We start from the raw sequence: 18,132 nt of genomic DNA on the forward strand, positions 1-18,132 counted from the left end.
AAAAAGAAGAAAACAATAACAATAAAAACAACAACAAACAAAAATAAAGCAACTGTATTGTGGGGGAGTAGTAGTTTCTCCTCTAACCTCCTAACCACCAGGATGGCATCAGAGACAGGCATAGTATGGAATCATGCACTGCTATGTAATGGAGTTTTTATCCGTGTTAAAGTCTCCACAGGAAAGGAGACATGGAAAGAAGTGACTAGAATGACAGTCATATGAGCTTGGCATTTGTGGAAAACTGAAGCCAGCTGAGGATCTACTTCTGTGGGTTCCCTTAGGTTTGCTCATCTTTCACTCACATCTCCTGTGTTACATGGTTTCTTTAATCCTGTGGTGTGGGAGTTTCCTCACCTCTTTTAGGAAGTATGAAGAGGGCCAGACTGTCCTCACATCCTGTGCTTTAGGTGCTCTTAACATTAAACCAGGAGCAGCCCAAACTCTCCTTGTATTGATACTTTGTAATCTAACAAATAAAGCCGGCCTGAAGATCAGAGTGCAGAGCTAAGCCTCCAGTTAGCCACACGCCTAGTAAAGAGCTAAGCCACTAGTTAGCCATAGAGGACAGGCAGTGGTGGCCACACCTTTAATCCCAGCACTTGAGAGACAGAGGCAGATGAATTTCTGTGATTCAAGGCCACTGTGGGATACATGAGAGTAAATCAGTCTAAAAGAGAAACAGAGCTCACATGCTTGATTCCAGTACTTGGGATGACACCCCATTAATCACAGCACTAGGAAGGTGGAGCCAGGAGTGATGTGGCTATGTGGAGAGAGGACCATAAGGCACGATGGGACAGGAATTCATTGGCGTCTGAGGTTTGGTGAAGACAGATGCAGTCTGGAGATGCAGTCTGAGGACAGGATGACCCTTTCTGTCTGAGCATTGGTAGAGGTGAGAGCTCTCGGGTGACTGGCCAACTTGCTTCTCTGATCCTCAACTTTTACCCCAATGTCTGTCTTTGGGTTTGTATTATTAATACCAATTAGAATTTGTGCTACATCTCCTGGATACTATCATTATGTTTTTTTTTTTTTTTTGACTCTCTCTTAATTGTGTGGTTGAATATCTTTTCATGTCATTTGGACACAAAGTATATTGGTATTATTTTAATTTTTTTATTGTTTTTGGTTTTTCGAGACAGGGTTTCTCTGTGGCTTTGGAGGCTGTCCTGGAACTAGCTCTTGTAGACCAGGCTGGTCTCAAACTCACAGAGATCTGCCTGCTCCTCCCTCTCAAATGCTGGGATTAAAGGCTTGTGCCAACCCCACCTGGCTTTAATTTTATTTTAAAAAGGTTTGTTTTTAGTTATGTATATGTGAATCACATGCATGCATGGTGCCTGAGGAGGCCAGAGGGAGAGTCACATCCCTTGGAACTGGAGTTACAGAAGGTTGTGAGCTGCTCTTCTGGTGCTGGGAACCAAGCCAGGTCCTTTACAAGAGCAACACATGCTCTTAACCCGTGAGCCATCAGTCCAGCCCCCCAATACTATTATTTTTTAACATGGATTCTGGGGAATCAAACACAGGTTTCTGCACTCAAGACAAATGCTTGACTTACGAAGTGTCTCTTTAACTCTGCAGTTGGTTTATATTAAGGAATATCGCTCAGTTCATTTATTACTATGTTGACTAGGCTTTTGGCACAGATTTGAATGAGAACATCGATGTTGAGTACTCTTGTGTCATTACTGACTTGAATGGGATTATTCTCAACCAGTAACTGTTACTTTAATCTCTGTCTTCTGTTATGGAAACTTACTTTTGAGCTCTCAAGAGAGGTAGAGGCAGGAGGATAAAAAGTTTAAAGGCAGTCTTGGCTACATGGTAATTTAAAGGCCAACTTTGCTACATGAGACCTTGTCAAAGGGAGAAGGGAAAAAAAATCAAGAAGAAAATTGGGGTTGGGAAGATGGATCAGTGGTTAAGAGTACTGGCTGCTTTTCCAGAGGATCCATGTCTCAGAATCCATATGCGGCTTATGATAAATCATCTGTAACTCCATACCAGCGGAGCTGACACCCTGTTCTGGTCTTGGAGCATTGTAGGCAGATTGTGCATAGACAAAGGCAGGCAGAAGACGCATATACATTAAAATAATGAATGAAAAAAAAAAAGAAAAAATTGGAAGCTAGGTGTTGTGGTAGTACTTGCTGAGGCTGTAGGATCTGAAGGTCAAGGCCAGCCTAGGCTACAGAGGTAAAACAAAATAAATAAAACAAGTTAATTTTATTGTTTTGTTGTTACTATGAGTATGTGTAGAGTTTTGCCAAATGCTTATTCTGTATATGCTAAATTGGCAGAATTTGTAAGGTGACACTATTAGTAGTTAGTCTAATTTCCAGCATCTGTACACCCTAACAACTTATAAGGATTGGTCTAATTTCTAAGGTGACTTTATTTTTCCTCTAAAATTATTATTTAAATCACTGTTTCATTAAAAAATTTGTATTCATGTATAAATTACAGTGATTTTTTTATTTTTATTTTTTTGGTTTTTTGAGACATGGTTTCTCTGTGGTTTTGGAGGCTGTCCTGGAACTAGCTCTTGTAGACCAAGCTGGTCTCAAACTCACAGAGATCTGCCTGCCTCTGCCCTCTGAGTGCTGGGATTAAAGGCATGCACCACCAACGCCCGGCTCAGTGATATATTTTTTATAATTTTTCTATCCTAATAGTTTGGATATCATGAACATTTTATTTCCCCTCTTTGGCCATCCTAGAACTGGAATTCACTTTGTAGACAAGGCTGGCCTTGAACTCAGAAATCCACCTGCCTCTGCTGGGAATAAAGGCATATAAAGGTGTGTAACACCACAGGTTGTCAAACATGCTGGTCTTAAGGAACTAATCAGCACTATAGTATATGAGTTTTTGATAAGATTGAAACAGGTGCCAACTAAACAAAAAATCTTTTCTCCTTCAGCTTTTCTTTATTTTTTTACAATTAAATGTGTGGATTGAATACGTTATACTGAATAGGTTTCTGTTGTGTGTTCATGTGTATAAGTATGTAAGCACACATAGACACAAACATGTATAGATATACATGTGCACATTGTTCTGCACATGGCAGACAAGTGATGTACGGCTCATCTCCCCTCTCCTCTATTGTAAATATTTTGAAATAATGGGAAATATACAAGAGTTTCTCAAAACCTACATTTTGTTTTATGCTCTCTGACAGGTGCTCAAAAATGTGATAACTTTGCTGAGAAAAGACCTCTTCTTGGTGTTTGTAAGAGCATTGGATCTTCGGGGTAAGGACATTTAACTTACAGCCTTGAAACATGCAGTATTTGTTGTGATGTATTTACTTCCTATACTGTGATACTGAGAGTCAAATGAAGCCAGTCATAAAAGATCATGATGCAGTCTGGAAAGAAGAGATTGTCAGCGTTGAGAAAAGTGTTCTTGATCATGCTTTTGTAGCATAGTCCTACTGCTCATGCCTCTACTGCTGAAATTGCTATCGGTTGGTAACATACAATGTTACTTTCATCATATATTAATTTTTGGCAATGTGTTGATATTGTGGCTTGTGCCTGAGACAACTCTAAAGGTATTGCTTGTTTCTCTCTCTTATTCCTTATAATACTATAAAAAAGTACCATTTTCCTTCTTGATTTATATATTCCAAGAACAGATTTGTTGACCTCACACAGGAGTCAGGAGTGTTAGGGACACTCAACTTGTGTCATGTTCAGAGTAGCAACTATGAATGATGGGGGCTATTTTCTGGTGTCTTCCATATATTAAATGTTAATCATACTCTTCCTGGTTACTTAGAATTAATTAGTTGTCCATTGTGTTCCCTGTATTTTAACTATTTGTATAATTCCAGTAAGGAATATGTTTAGTAAAGTCACAATGCTCTACAGTCATGTTGAAGTCTAGATAAGACGAAGGGCTAGTGCAATCTTTCTGTGATGCTCTAGTGACCTTGTTCATCTTAGTTTTGACATTCTTTCAAAGGAGTCTTCTATCATAATGATCACAGATGGCCACTTGAACTCCTAGTTGCAAGCAAACAAGCAAGGTTGAGAAGTGATTGTTCCTATTACTTTGTTGGTATGGAGGATGATCTGATGGATATTAGTCAGGCAGCTGGTAGCTGCTGCCATGTGCTTTTTCAACCATGGTGTACACTTTAGATTATGAAGCTTTGGAAAAGAAAGGTCTTTTAATGACATATATATTTAAATCTTGGAAGTATATCCACCTAAAGTAAAAAAAGTTGTATGTATGGGTGTTTTGCTTGCCTGTATATCTGTGGAACACTTGTGTGCCTGGGGGTATGGGTATGGGGGACTTGAACCTAGGTCCTCTGGAAGAGCAGCCAGTGCTTTTAAAGAATCACAGAGCCATCTCTCTAGCCCCTACTCCCTTTTGAGACATGTTTTCACTTTGTAGTTTAGGCTGGCCATGAACTCAGGGAGCCCATAAAGGCTTCCTGCCATAACCTCCTGGGTATAAGGATTATAGACTTGAGCCATCATACTCAGCCAAATCATGTAGTCTTGATTGTTACTACTTACAAATATAGTTTGACTTCATGGAATGTGTGTTAGTTAGGGTTCACTAGAGGAACAGTACCGATATTAAGTGTATATCCAACAGACATTTGTTAGACTGGCTTGCACAATACAGACTGGGCAGTGTGACTGTCTCCTCCTGGAAAGGCTGAGAACCCAGTAGGTGGGTGCACCAGCAGTCTCAGTTTGGTGCTGATGGACTTGAGGATTCTTGGCGAGCAAGGGTCTTCAGTCCAGGTGGAAGGCCTAAGAAGCTGGCATCTTGTACCAGCTAATGATAGCTGCAGCCATAGCAGAAACAGGGCAGATGATCTCACCAGGGACAGTGAAGGCAGTCGAAAACCAAAGCTGCTTTTTTTTTTCTTTGCCCTCATTTTTGTTGGGCTGGAAGGTGCTGCACACAGTTAACAGTGGGTCTTCTAATAATTTGATTGAGAAAATTCTTCACAGGTGTGCTTAGTGGCCTGCTAGATCCAGACAAATTGCTAACTTCGATAAACCATTACAGGTCCCCCTTGTCTGTTTGACACACAATCACCTTTCCTTGTGTCATGCTTAATTTCCTAGTGACAAAAAATAGAAATACCATAGCTTTCTAATATGATTTAACTTTCCCAGGTACAACTGCATTATTTTCCCTCACAGTAGACATGGTACCTTGAAGAATTCCTACTCTTAGTATTGAAAGATCATTATGTAGGAATAGGTTTACAATACTTTCTCACTGATACTGTCTCACTCGCTGTTACATTACATGATAAAGAGAAGAAATAAAGCACATCTGTTTAACATATTCTTAAGAAACTGGTTTCATGGCCTTAGCTGGTATTTATATCTGACATCCTCCATTACCCCTTCTCTATTTCCTCCACATCCAATAAGCACCTCACAGGGCTTGGTTCTTTATGGTAGAGATGAACTATACTTTTACTCCTGAAGTGTGTGTGCCACTTACCTTACCTGGTATGTGTAGTTCTAGTTACCACTGACATCAATCACAGGCTGCAGTAACACCAAGAGATGTTCTAAAGGCTCCCCTATGTTTTAGGCATATTCTTCCTTATTTCCAATGTGGAGAAGCAGTCCGTTCTTCCCTGGTAATCTGAATCCAACAATCCTCCAAACATTCCTTTCTTAGCCCATTGACTGAAGGGTGTCAGGAACCCAAAGTGGCCAGGGAAAATCTTTGGAGTGGAATGTTTTCTGTATCTCCTTGTAGGAGTACTCCCCCACAACCAAAACTTATATTCCAGCAGAGCATAAAGTAGAGGGAGCAGGATGTAAAAATTTATATTGTGGTTCTTTTGGAGTGATGGTGAGTGATACCATTTCTATTTTTACCCCTTGGTTCCCAGATCTGTGAATCCTGGCTACAGGGGAAACAGTGCCATGTACTACCTATTGATTCGAAGTGTATAGACACTTCTGGGAAATCCTACCTTGGTTCTCTAGGCTATTGCTACCTATTTTTTTATTTTTTTATGATAGTGTCTCTCTGTGTAGTTCTTACTGGCCTGGAACTTGATATGTAGACCAGGCTGGCCTCACAGAGATCTGCCTGCCTCTGCAACTTGAGTGCTCAGATTTAAGGCACATATCATCATATCAACCCCTAATTGGTTTTGTGGCTGTGTCTTCAAAAGACCACTCTGTGCTTCATGATAAGACTAATGAATTCCATGACCATAGGCACACTATCACACTTCTTTGGGTTGACTGTGAAATAGTGCTGTGCAGAATTCTGTGATGGTGGCTAAGGCATTCTGTAAGTCCATGGAAGACAGTTTTGGAGGAAGCATTATGTGCAGGTGTGGCTAAAATTCCTTTTCTAGAGAATACATAAAGCATTGTCTTCCTTCCTTCCAGGGTCCCAATGACAAACTGAGGCATAATTCTACCAAAATTTATCCCTGGGAACCTTCCTTCAGAGCCTTAGAGCCAGGGGTTGCTTACAGGGTTGTAGTCACTGCTCCCCCAATTGGCCACACCTTGAAAGCCTTACTCACCAGGGTTGAGGCCTTCCTTCCCCCATAGTCCCTTAGGTGGAGCCTCAGCTCTAGTCTTTGCTGTCCTCTGTTATGGCTCACCCCTCAGGACAAGTGCACTATTGCCAGGTGGTAGGGAACAGCTGGTTACTAAGGTATGAGTCTCATGTATCTTCTATTAGAAGACTTTGTAACGGGTATTTCTGTGCCCCTCCCAGGTACTCCCAAATAACGACCGGGACACTTACTTATGAAAGTTTGTCCTTAGTGTAAGTTTGTTTTTAAGTTGCTCCTAAATTAACCCATTTCTTTTCTGTCACATACCACACACCCTGCTTCCTCCACGTCTCTTCTAGTTTCTCTCGTACGCCTAGATTTCTTGCTCCGGAAGTCCTGCCTATACCTCCCTCCAGGCTGTTGGCTGTTCCGCATTGTATTACACCAGTCACAGCAATACACCTTCACACAGGGTACAAATATCCCACAACAGGAAGTAAAGTGTAAACCAGCCCAGCTGGGATGATCTTTTTGCCAGAGGGAACAGATGAGCACAGTCACCTATGACTGTACAAAAGGCAGATCCTGTAAGGACAAAGTGCTGCCTTTTCCATGGTGGAAGTGGTTCAGTGTAGTCAATCTGCTATCAGGTTGCTGGCTGGTCACCCCATGCACGGTGCGGTATCTGGCTCACTGGTAGTCTCTGCTGGTGAAAGATTTGATACTGAGCAGCAGTCATAGTCGGGTCAGCCTAGATGAGTGGATATCCATGTTGTTGAGCCCATGCATACTCTTCACCTCCACACCCATGAATCACTTTGTTCACAGTCCTATTGGGCTGTGGCAAGGATGGCTGGGGAGAGAGTCTAACTGCCCACTGAAAGGGTTATCCTGTCTACCATTTTTGAATTCCTTTTGATGAGAATTTATATGGGACACAGATATCTTTCAACTTTTGCCCATTTGTAGAGTTGTATCTATACATCTCTTCCCCAGTTATTGTTTGTCTTTCATGTATGGATCTTCCATGTCCCTGACCATCCAGCCAAACCAAGCTAAATGCCCTACCATGTGCACTGTCCAGAGTTCTCCACTGAGAAGATTTCCTTTGACCAGTGAGCCTTTCCGGGCTGTCCCAGAAAGTAGCTGTGAATGCTTCTGGGTGATGCCTGCAGAGCATTTAGGGTGGTCTGTAAACCATTCTCTGGTCTTCTTCATCCTTAGTCAGCTATCCATAGGGCACACCCCATGAGCCCGGCCACATGTGCATGCTTGGAGATACTGTGACAGGAATGGGAACCTCAGGCAGTAACTACAGCAGCAGCAGGGTAGATAGCCAGGCTGTGGAGGGCAGTGGCAGGCAGGCAGCAACAAAACCACTCTCTCTGCTTCTTTGACCTCCTTTATTTGGGCTGCCACTGGAAGGTGCCACCCACATTTTGGGTGGGTCTTCCCACTTCAAATAAACTGATTAATTAAATCTCTCACAGGTGTGCCCAGCAGTTTGCCTTTTATTTGATTCCAGATCCCGTCAAGTTGAGAACCATTACATTTCTTGAAGTGTGAACTTCTTTTTGTTGTTGCCATTAAAAAATAGTTTTGGGGAGTTGGCTTAGTATGGAACATTATACCAGGTCCAGAAGGATTCAAAAGCATGAAAATCCAACTCCTTTGTTCAAAGACAAAGGATGTTATGTAAAATGCAGAGCACAGCGTGTGCGTACATGCGGAGGAGCTAAGAAGAGAAGGGAGGAGTGGGTGAAGATGGGTTAATGACCGAGGTCTCTGGAAAGGAGCAGCAGAGGCTGGGCCTTCTGAGTAAGTCTGCGGGAGATGCAGAATACTTCCGCAGAGTGTCACGACTTTGCAGGTAGATGGATTAAAAATGACAAGAGTTTGAGTTAAGAGCACAGCATCTGCAGAGCAGGTGAAAACAGCTGTTGCAGGGCAAGTCAACAGAGACATCAGACAGTCTGAGTTGTGTTCAGGCTTGAGCAGCTGCCAAACTTTGTACAACAGTGGGATTGTGAGGGATTCATGCCTGGAGCCTCTCCTATCCCAGTCCTAGCCTTTCCCCATTGGTAGGTGAAGAGGTTCTTCCAGGTACCTTCTCTGTGGCTGGAAGACATTTGAGCTTGAAGTGTCAGGTGTTGCCCCAGCTTGAAATCATTGTTGATGAAAGTTCCAGAGCCCATGGCCTGTGCAGTATAAGCCTCTCACTAGTGGAGGCTTTGTGAATGTGTAGAAGAGGCGTATGAGGGTGTAGGGCTGGCAACAATGTAGGAGAACAGAAAAAGCATGAATGTGCAGATGCTTTGGCAAAGTGTAGTCTTGACTGACTCATGGATTTCTGAGCAAATCCTCCATTGACTCTTAATTACTTAGATACAGAGGCAATTCCCTGATAGCCAGGCCTTAATATATAGCAAGGATAACATGGCTGAGTGTTTCAAGGTGTTAAATCTTGCAAAGATTTTAAATAAGTTAATCTAAATTTATTCTAAATTAAATGAATTGCTTGAAGAATTTTAAAGGAAAACAGCAGTAACTCAACAAATCTCAAAAAGGAGTTATAAAATAAACTCATGAGTGTAACCCAGCACCATATTCAAAGTAGCTCAAAGAACTGAGGGGCTTGATAGCTTACAAGGGATCTGAAAGTGAATGTGAACTCCAGGGGACATGGGGATGTACTGTAATGAATCCAGAGTTGGTAGCTTTTGCTTTACAGATGTTTATAGGCATGTGCGTGTGTGTGTGCCTGTGCGTGAGTGCGTGCGTGCGTGCGTGCGTGCGTGCGTGCGTGCGTGCGTGCGTGTGTGTGTGTGTGTGTGTGTGTGTGTGTGTGTGTGTGTGTGTGTGTGTAATTCAGCTCCAAGAAGCTTTGTCTTCTTTTCCAATTTTAATGACTTATTTTTATTTTATGGACATTGGTGTTTTGCTAGCATGTATGTTTGTGTGAGTATTTCAAATTCCCTGGAACTGGAGTTATGAGCTGCCATGTAGGTGCTGGAACTTGAACCCAAGCCCTCGGGAAGAGCAGTCAGTGTTCTTAACCACTAAGCCATCTCTCCAGCCCTTTCCTTTCAATTTAAAAAGTATTTTCCTTTCCTTATGAACTCTGACAACTCTGTGAATAAAGAATTTGCTTTTACAGAATTCATTTATCTAAGTATCACTTTGTCATACAATAATGCCAGGGGAAGAGCTGTAGATTATATTCTGTGATGAGATTATTTACGGAGTAATGAATTTGATAAAAGGCTTATTTATCAGGAACCATCAGAGAAATAGAAACAGTAATGATAACCCTTTTGATTTGAGAAGTCTTGCATGTTAAACTTGGGTGCTGTTATCTCTAAAGACAGCAGGCACACACTTGAAGTGATGCCTCCAGTGTGGATCACTACAGGATGTGATGGTTATCTTTCTTTGCATCTCTGCAACTTTATTTTAAAATTAGCATTATTATTATTTTAAAACTTATGTTGAGTTTCTGTCTGTAGGTTAGGAGAGGTGTTGACTTCATTCTCATTAGAGTAACAAGTGGTTGGGAGCTGCCTCATGGCCACTCTGGGAACTGAACTCAGGTCCTCTGGAAGAATACCAAGTACATCAATGGCTGAACCATCTTTCCAGCCCCATGTTAGCATGTTCTGAGACAAGATGGCTCATGTTGGCCTTGAATTCATGGTGACCCTTCTGTTTTAGTCATGTTAATTAGAAGTTGGAGGAGATTTCCTTAGGGTAATAGGAATATGCCTTTTCTTTTTGCCATGAAATGACCCTTACAAATAATTCCTGCCACTTTTAATGCTTGAATTGTGTTTGTGAGGGCTGTTATCCTTTTTATTACTTCTGCGGGCAGCGAAACAAGATATTTTCACCAGGTTTTGTAGCTTATAGATAAGAGCTGCTGTGGACGGCTCCAGGCCTTCCACTTACCTTTCCTTCTAGAATCATTCAAGCCTCTCGGGTACTGTAACTTTTAGCATTTTGCCCTTAGTCTTCTTGCTCTCTTTACCCATCAAAGAATGGGTTTACATATTTTTGGTGTAGCATAGGTGCCAACAACCATTAGGGAGGTTATGAAGAGACTGGTCAGCAGATTGACAAGGGTGGTTTGAGACCTTGTGGGTTCTAGTACAGGGCTGAGGAGTTAGAGATTTAACTCAGTGCAAGGCTTGGGTTCTGTCCTTAGTGTTGTTTAGGAGGTACCTTTGTCTGAGTAAGGGGTAGGAGAAGAGGTCATAGCATGACAAAACAAGAGTCCTTCAAAAACAAACCTCAAGGAGACTAGACTTTGGTATAAAAGATTTAGTATTAAATTTTTGGGGTTTTGTTTTGGGCTTATAGCTATACTATGGAATGTCTATTATGTGGAGAGCCCTAGAGTCCATTCCCAGCACCCCAATAACAACAAACAAAAAGACTTTCATATTAGTAAATTAATGAATGATTAAATAAATCGATTTCTGATTTTAGACTAGAGATGATTAAATGGTAAAGGCTTTGCCAAAATTAAACTGTTTCATGCATATTGAATGTGAAATACTTCTAGGGTGGTATAATCTTTGGTCTAAAGGTCATCTTGCAAGACATGTGACCTTGTTATTTTAACTGTGGATGTCAGGAGATCTTGAGAAAATAAGGTGACATTGTTAATACCTTTTCTCATGTGGTTATAGATTATCTTTCTGTATCTTGTATTTAATAAACAAGAGACATGAGCATACATGTATATATACAACATTTGTCAGGAACCCATTTCACTTAATTGCTTAGGAAAATTTCTAGTTTTCATGTGAGGGTAAGGCAGAGAGCCAGGACTCATGCTCAATGCAGTTCTAAAATACCCAGTGGGCAGTCTGAGGTTATGAATGATGTGGTAGTATAAACTTATAATGCCTTATTATGTTGCATTGCAGCCACAAGAAGTGTTAACACATTTATTTGTTTAAAATTAAACATTTAAATTACTAGCACACTCAAGTAGTTTTCTTAAATGTCCTACCTAAATATTTGCTAGTGATCAAACAATAGGAATATTTGCATTGATATTTATCTTTAAAAACATTTTATTTTAGTGTGTTAGTATTTTGCCTCTGTGTTTATATGCCTATCATAGATATTTCTGGTAACAGTGGAGGTGAGAAGAGGGCATTGGATCCCCTGAAGTGTGTTGTGAGCCACCATGTTGGTGCCAGGAACTGAACCCTGGTCCTCTGGAAGAGCAACCAGTGCTCTTAACTGTGGAACCATCTCTCCAGCTTTGGCTTTATGTTTTAAAGGTTTCTTTCACTTGCTATAATGTGGTAATATACTTTCCTGAGAGTGTGCTTTCAGATAGTGCATTCACAGTGGGCAGTTTCAGGAGCGTGAAATCAAATGTGCAGAGCTGAACTCTGCCCTTTTCTTGGTGAAGGAGAACCATTGCCAGAATGTGCCAGGAGATTGAATGAAGAGTGCCTTGTGGCTTCAGGAGGACTCAGCTTACCTGCAGCCACCCAATGGCAATGCAATGTGGGTGTTCTACTAGTTCCCAGTCCTCTGCAAGCCACAAGCAGGCCTGCATTGTTAGGTTTGACAGTTTGAGATACCAGTGATGCAGTGAACAGGGCGATCTCCCAGAGAGCAAGATGTGTAAATAAATGCAAAGTAGTGAGAGGGGTAGAAAAAAAAGGCCTTTTTTTTTTTTCCCATGGAGAAGAAAAGAAAATTCATTGCAGGGCTTCACACTTAAATTTTGCAAAATTTCACAGAGAAACTGACATAGCTTTAATAAAAATGTATGTACCCTTATTATTAGAACAGTATTGTGTGTGTGTGTGTGTGTGTGTGTGTGTTTATACAAGTGTTCATGAAGGTCAGGTGTAGTTGGAAGTTTTTTTCTGTCTTGCCCGGTCCTACTGGACCAGTTTTTCTCCTGCCCACTAGGTCTCTGCATCCACTTATGGAATAACACTCTGAGGCTTAATATCAATTACAATTTTTGGCCAATGGCTCAGACATAAATTACTGGCTAGCTCTTTCTTATAAATTAACTCATTCCTATTCATCTATGTATAGTCACCAGGGTGTGGCTTACCAGTGATGCTCCAGCATGTTACTCCTTTGGCTGCTACATGGCATCTCTCTGACTCTGCCTCCTTTCTCTATGTTACTCTGTCTCTATTTCCCACCTAGCTATATTTTGCCCCGCCATTGGTCTCTTTTTCAAGACAGTGTTTTTCTGTGTAGCCCTGGCTGTCCTGGAACTCATTCTGTAGACAGGCCTGGCCTTGGACTCACAGATACTTCTGCCTCTGACTCCTGATTGCTGGGATTAAAGGTGTGTGCCACTGCTGTAAAGCTTGAGGTTCAGTTTTTTATTTTGTGGTACTTAAGGGCAATATCTTTCTTCTCTCCTTCTTTCTTCTTTAAAGATAGGGTCTCATATGTAGGCTTGCTTAGCCCAGAACTTGCTATGTAGATCAGGCTGACCTTGCATTTAGAGATTCTCCTGCCTCTGCCACCTGGCTTGCCCCTTTAAATAAAACCAATCAGTCAATCAATCAATTAAATAAATTGATTAATTAATTTTTAGTGTTTGTACATATGTGCATGTATACTTGGGTACATGTCACAGTGTATGTGTGGAGGTCAGATCACACCTTGGGGTTGGTTGTCACCTTACTCTCCCTTGAGACATAGTCTTTCTTGTTGTTTCTGACTGTTGTGTCCTGTATGGTATCTGGTCATGAGCTTTCTGACAGTTGTGTCTCACTGTACTAGTACTGGCATTACAGGTTTGCAGTGCTACATATTTACTTATTGATTTTGTTAGTTATGTTCTAGGAATTGAACTCAGATTTGAATAAAGATGTCTTTGAAGAAAACCTGGATATAATGGCACAGCACATGCTGACCTTCAGTAGGAATCATATTTTCATTTCTTCTTGTTCTACAGTTTTCTTCATCTACAGGTTTAATCTGAAGTTGCTGTTTTATAATTCTCATTCTCTTGAATATCATGACTGAATGTATAGGATTAATAGAAACAATGATGGCTTTAGAGAAAAGATATAAATGAGAATTTGTAGATGAAGAACCAATTTATTTGATAGTTCTTGGCCTCAGGATCCTTAATTGAAAAATGGTACTGATCCAAAGATACCTTACTGATTTCTTGTGAAGATTAAGTGAGGCAATGTTTTCACTAGAGCCTGGTATGTTTTAGGTGAGGATTATAGTAATTTATTTGAACTGGAGAGATAGGAAGAGTAGACAGTGAACACTAGCAGGAATTCTCTTCCTGTGTATTGATGTAGTTATCTGATTTGGGGCTTGGGATAAAAGCTTTTACTTTTTTTGGGCTCACAGTTTCCTCACCTTCTCTGCTGCTTCTGCTCTAGCTTTGCCAGTCCTCATGGACTAATCTAGTACTTCATTTAGGGATCTTTACTTCCACTGAAAAATTGAAATTTGTTTATATTCCCTACAGAAGCTCCTGTGTATAATGCCATATATATCTCTTTATTGAGGCATAATTGAAACATGATTAACTGCACGTACTTAATGTGTGCAGTTTGATATATTTTGACATCTGTATATACCCGTGAAACCATCACTCCAATCAAGATAATGAGCATAGCCATCCCCCTCAATAGTTTTCTCATGCCCAGCTGTAATGTATCCCTGTGCGTCCCGTGGTAGAAGAGGCTGGCTTCGAGGTAAGGTTCAGAATAGCACGGGAATATTGACTTAGTAATAAACTTTTTAAAAAAGATACTTTGCTGTTGTCTAGTTTAAGGTAACTTCAATGGGTAGTTAAATATATAAAAGTAAGCATGCTGGCTTCCATGTTCCCTTCCGCTCCATAACCTAAAGGCCTTTTAAAAGCAAAGCTTTCCTTTTAGAAGCAGTTCATAAAACTACTAAAGGGCTTGCAGTTCCACTGTGTAATCATTTCAAAACAACAGTTTTTTTCAGCCACCAAAAAGGATGCAGTCTTGACATTTAAATAGAAAACAGATTGAGTTTTTGGCTGATATTGCCATGCTGGTTTAAATGTTGGTTCAGTCAACTTCAGGCTTAGATTACAAGATTTGCAAATTAAAGGAAACCAAAAGGGAAGGAACATCTGCATAGATTCTGACTTTGTGGAATTCCACCCAGCCATGCTTACTCTCCTGGCAGAACAGAGCATGTGTGCATCGAATAACCACACAGAGATCACGGCTGTGCTGCGATTATCTTAAAGATGCACTGGGTACAGACCTGCAGTTAGGTTTTCACATGGCTGTTTTAGAGCCATATTGTAGGAAGATTAGGTGTGTGTGTGTGTGTGTGTGTGTGTGTGTGTGTTGAGATGAAGTCCCTCGGTGGTGCCCTCCTAATCTTGAACTCCCAGACTCTAGTGGTTCCCTTGCCTCAGCCTCTCGAATAGCTGGAACAACAGGAGCACCCACAGCATCACTCCCAGCAAGATCTTATGTTGATATAGTGAATGGTATTTAACCAGAATGAAAGCTTTCCAAATGTCACTAATTGTGTTACTTGATGATTTTATTGTATAAGAGAACTGGGTTTTGAGGAAGGTAATTTGCTTTAACTAAGGTTGAAATCTGTTATAATCAAAGACTATATGGATGTAATTTACTGAGTAAATTTAAGGAATCTTTGTCTGCTACTGGGTTAATCATACATTATGGATATGACTTTAAGATGTTTGTTATAGGTCACCTAGCATGCCATTTAGATAGCAGTCTCAAAGAGCTGCCTGATTCAAATGTTCCCCACTCTTATTCTAAGAAGGGTTTTTAATGTTGTTTCATGGCACACTGGGTACTTACTCTATCATCTCCTCCATTAGTAAGGCAAGCCTTTGTTTCCAAATGGGAGGAAGAAAAGGCAGTATCTTTGACAGTTGTATGGTACGGTTGGAGGCGAATGGCTTTTATAATGGATAGAGTCAAGAGTGCTGACAAACATCCTCTAAAGTGCAGTTCAGCCCTTGACCGCAGAGGATTATACGTTCCATTTGGGTTAAAGTGGAAATATCCTCATCTTTGCAGGCAACAAGCTTCATAGAGATAAAAACTAATAGTGGCACGAACCACTCTTCCTAGCTAGCTCTCGCAGGTACCATCTTTACTTGTTTCCTCCAGTGTCTCTGAGTACTACATACTAAGCAAGTGCAAGTGTTCTACCAGTGAGCTTCATTCCCAGTCGTCTGCTGTCCATGTACACACACACACACACACACACACACACACACACACACACACACACACACACACACACACACAGAAGCGCACACATGCGTGTTGTTCATTTCTATTTGTTTGGCATTGATAATTAGGAGCGGAATTGCTTGGTGAGGCCTCTTTAGATATATGCAAGTAGTTTGATGTATTCTAGAAACCTTTGTTGATGAGTATGGGATTCTAATAGCCAGCGCAGCACCATGAGCATGTGTCCTTTCCTCTGTTCCTGGAGGTAGTCCATGCAACTAGGTATTGAAACCATGGAACACCATTTTCCCATTTGTGGTCACTTAGAATCAACATACCTTTTCTCACTCCCCCTTTTCTAGCTACTGAACAATGTCAATTATGTCTCTTTCAGTTTGAGAAATGTCAGTTAAACTGTAATAGTACAAAACAAGATTTTGTGGCACAAGTCTAGTTGGAACAGACCCTAGAGGGTGGCAGAAGTCCTTGATGTCATTTAGCTCATGTGTGGGAAAAAGGTCAGATAGGAGAGCCCTGAATAGTTACTTTGTTGGAAAGGTCATCTGGTGTGAAGTGGAGGAGGGTGTGTTTTACAGTGCCCCCAGAGTTGTGTTCTGCCTTGAGTGCCACCGGGAGCCATGCTTCCCCTTTGTGCCTGTTAGTTAGACCTCAGGGGACTGGGGAACCAAGTGCTTGGTCTTTTTAGGAAGTATTCTTTTGCATTTTGTGTTTATTTTCTCAAACAGTAACAACAACCATAATCCCATTCTGGGTATTTCTTTGTGTTCATAAAACAAATGGCTGTTATTACACACTCACGCACGTGCATATTTGTATTGGATTCAAAGGTTATTACTGCTACTATATTAAGACAAACTTTAGATTTTTTTCCTTAAGTTCATTGTTCTTGTCACTGATTTTTTTTTAATACTGTAACAAAAATATTCAGTGAGGGCTGCTGGCTAAGATTCTCTTAGAGTCTTCTTTTCCAAACACCAAGTACAACAGGGGTTAAAGCTGTGCGCTGTCATGTCTGGGTCTTCATATGGCCTTGGGAGGAGGCACTTGTGAGGATGGTCACATTGAACTAGAAAAGGGGCTGCGATTGCCCTGTAGATTTTTAAATGATTAAAACTCAAATGTATATTTCATTTATCATTTACTTGACCATAACAGTTCATATTTCCATCTGTGAAAAATATGAAACATTGTAACAAACTGATGGTTTGAAATCCTTTCCACTGTAAACTCAAATTACTCCTGCATCTTTGGAAGGACACCTTCTGAATAGGTTTGTCAACTTTGTTTATTATTCTAACAAGAGGATAAGAAAAGTTTGGTTTGGGAGGACCAGAGAGTGGGATGAACAGCTGCAGTGCAGGTCTGTGAGTCACTCATCAAACAACAATTTTGGAAAAATGATAGCACACCCATGCACCATGAAAGATAAAACTGCTGCGATTGCAGCCATTTTAAATTATTAAATGCTGTAAACGCCATAAAGTTAATTAGAAGAGGGACAAACTCTACAAAGATAAATGTGTTTTCAATATGATCTGTAGGGAGGGGTACAGTGAATAGAGAGGAAATTTATTTCTGGCAGGACTCTAGCCATGGAACTGTGGCTGAACTTTTTACCCTAATTACCTCCTGCTAATGCCTGCAGCGGTCTGGAATCAAAGTGGCGCTTCAGGCCCTGGAAATTCTCTGATGTGGCGAACGTTTGTTGTGTGAGGAGGGTTTCTTAAGAAAAAGCAGAATATTGTGACAGAATTAAAAAAAAATTTCTCAGTTACCACCCACCTCACTTGTTGCCTACAAAAATAGAGTAATTGTTTGCATCTGTGTCTTCCTTTCCCCCTAAGAAATAACTGTTATAAATCAATGTGACAGAGAGCCAGTGAGCTGAGGCTTGCCCGAGGTAGGTTTTTATTTTTTAAATTTTTTTTCTTTTCAAAGTTTCTCCTTTAATTTAAAATTTAAGTTCAAAAATTATAGAAGCTAGCTCTCTCTCTCTCTCTCTCTCTCTCTCTCTCTCTCTCTCTCTCTCTCTCTGTGTGTGTGTGTGTGTGTGTGTGTGTGTGTGTGTGTTAAAAAGAAATGTTGTTCAAAGGAGAATTTGGGTCTTACCTCTTGAATTCTGAGGATACTTTTCATGTCAGACTGATAACAGTTCAATTGCATAATCCTAGAAACAGAAACGGGAGTTTGCAGACTCCATGTTCAGTCCTCTGGTGACAGAGAAGGAGCAGCTCCCCAGGGGCTCTCCTGAGTTGGAGAGTGTTAGTTTTGCAGAGGATTTCTGGCCTCCTATCTACTGTGTGGAATAAATGTCTCTTCACTTCTTTGTTTTTCATCCTCTACTGAGAGCATTTTTATGTGCCACACACACAG

General features: G+C 40.8%; 1 protein-coding gene across 10 annotated transcripts in view; it reads left to right on the forward strand.

The window, feature by feature from the left end:
- Bcas3 (BCAS3 microtubule associated cell migration factor) overlaps positions 1-18,132 on the forward strand; it is a 487,638-nt gene that overhangs the window by 55,950 nt on the left and 413,556 nt on the right. For all 10 annotated transcript variants that reach the window (XM_027426382.2, XM_027426380.2, XM_027426386.2 and 7 more), the window contains exon 7: positions 3,194-3,266. In XM_027426382.2, coding sequence (XP_027282183.1) covers positions 3,194-3,266 — 73 coding nt within the window. The remainder of the gene's footprint in view (positions 1-3,193; positions 3,267-18,132) is intronic.

This window comes from Cricetulus griseus, chromosome 7 (genome assembly GCF_003668045.3).
Source record: "Cricetulus griseus strain 17A/GY chromosome 7, alternate assembly CriGri-PICRH-1.0, whole genome shotgun sequence".
In the NCBI taxonomy this organism is placed as follows: domain Eukaryota; kingdom Metazoa; phylum Chordata; class Mammalia; order Rodentia; family Cricetidae; genus Cricetulus; species Cricetulus griseus.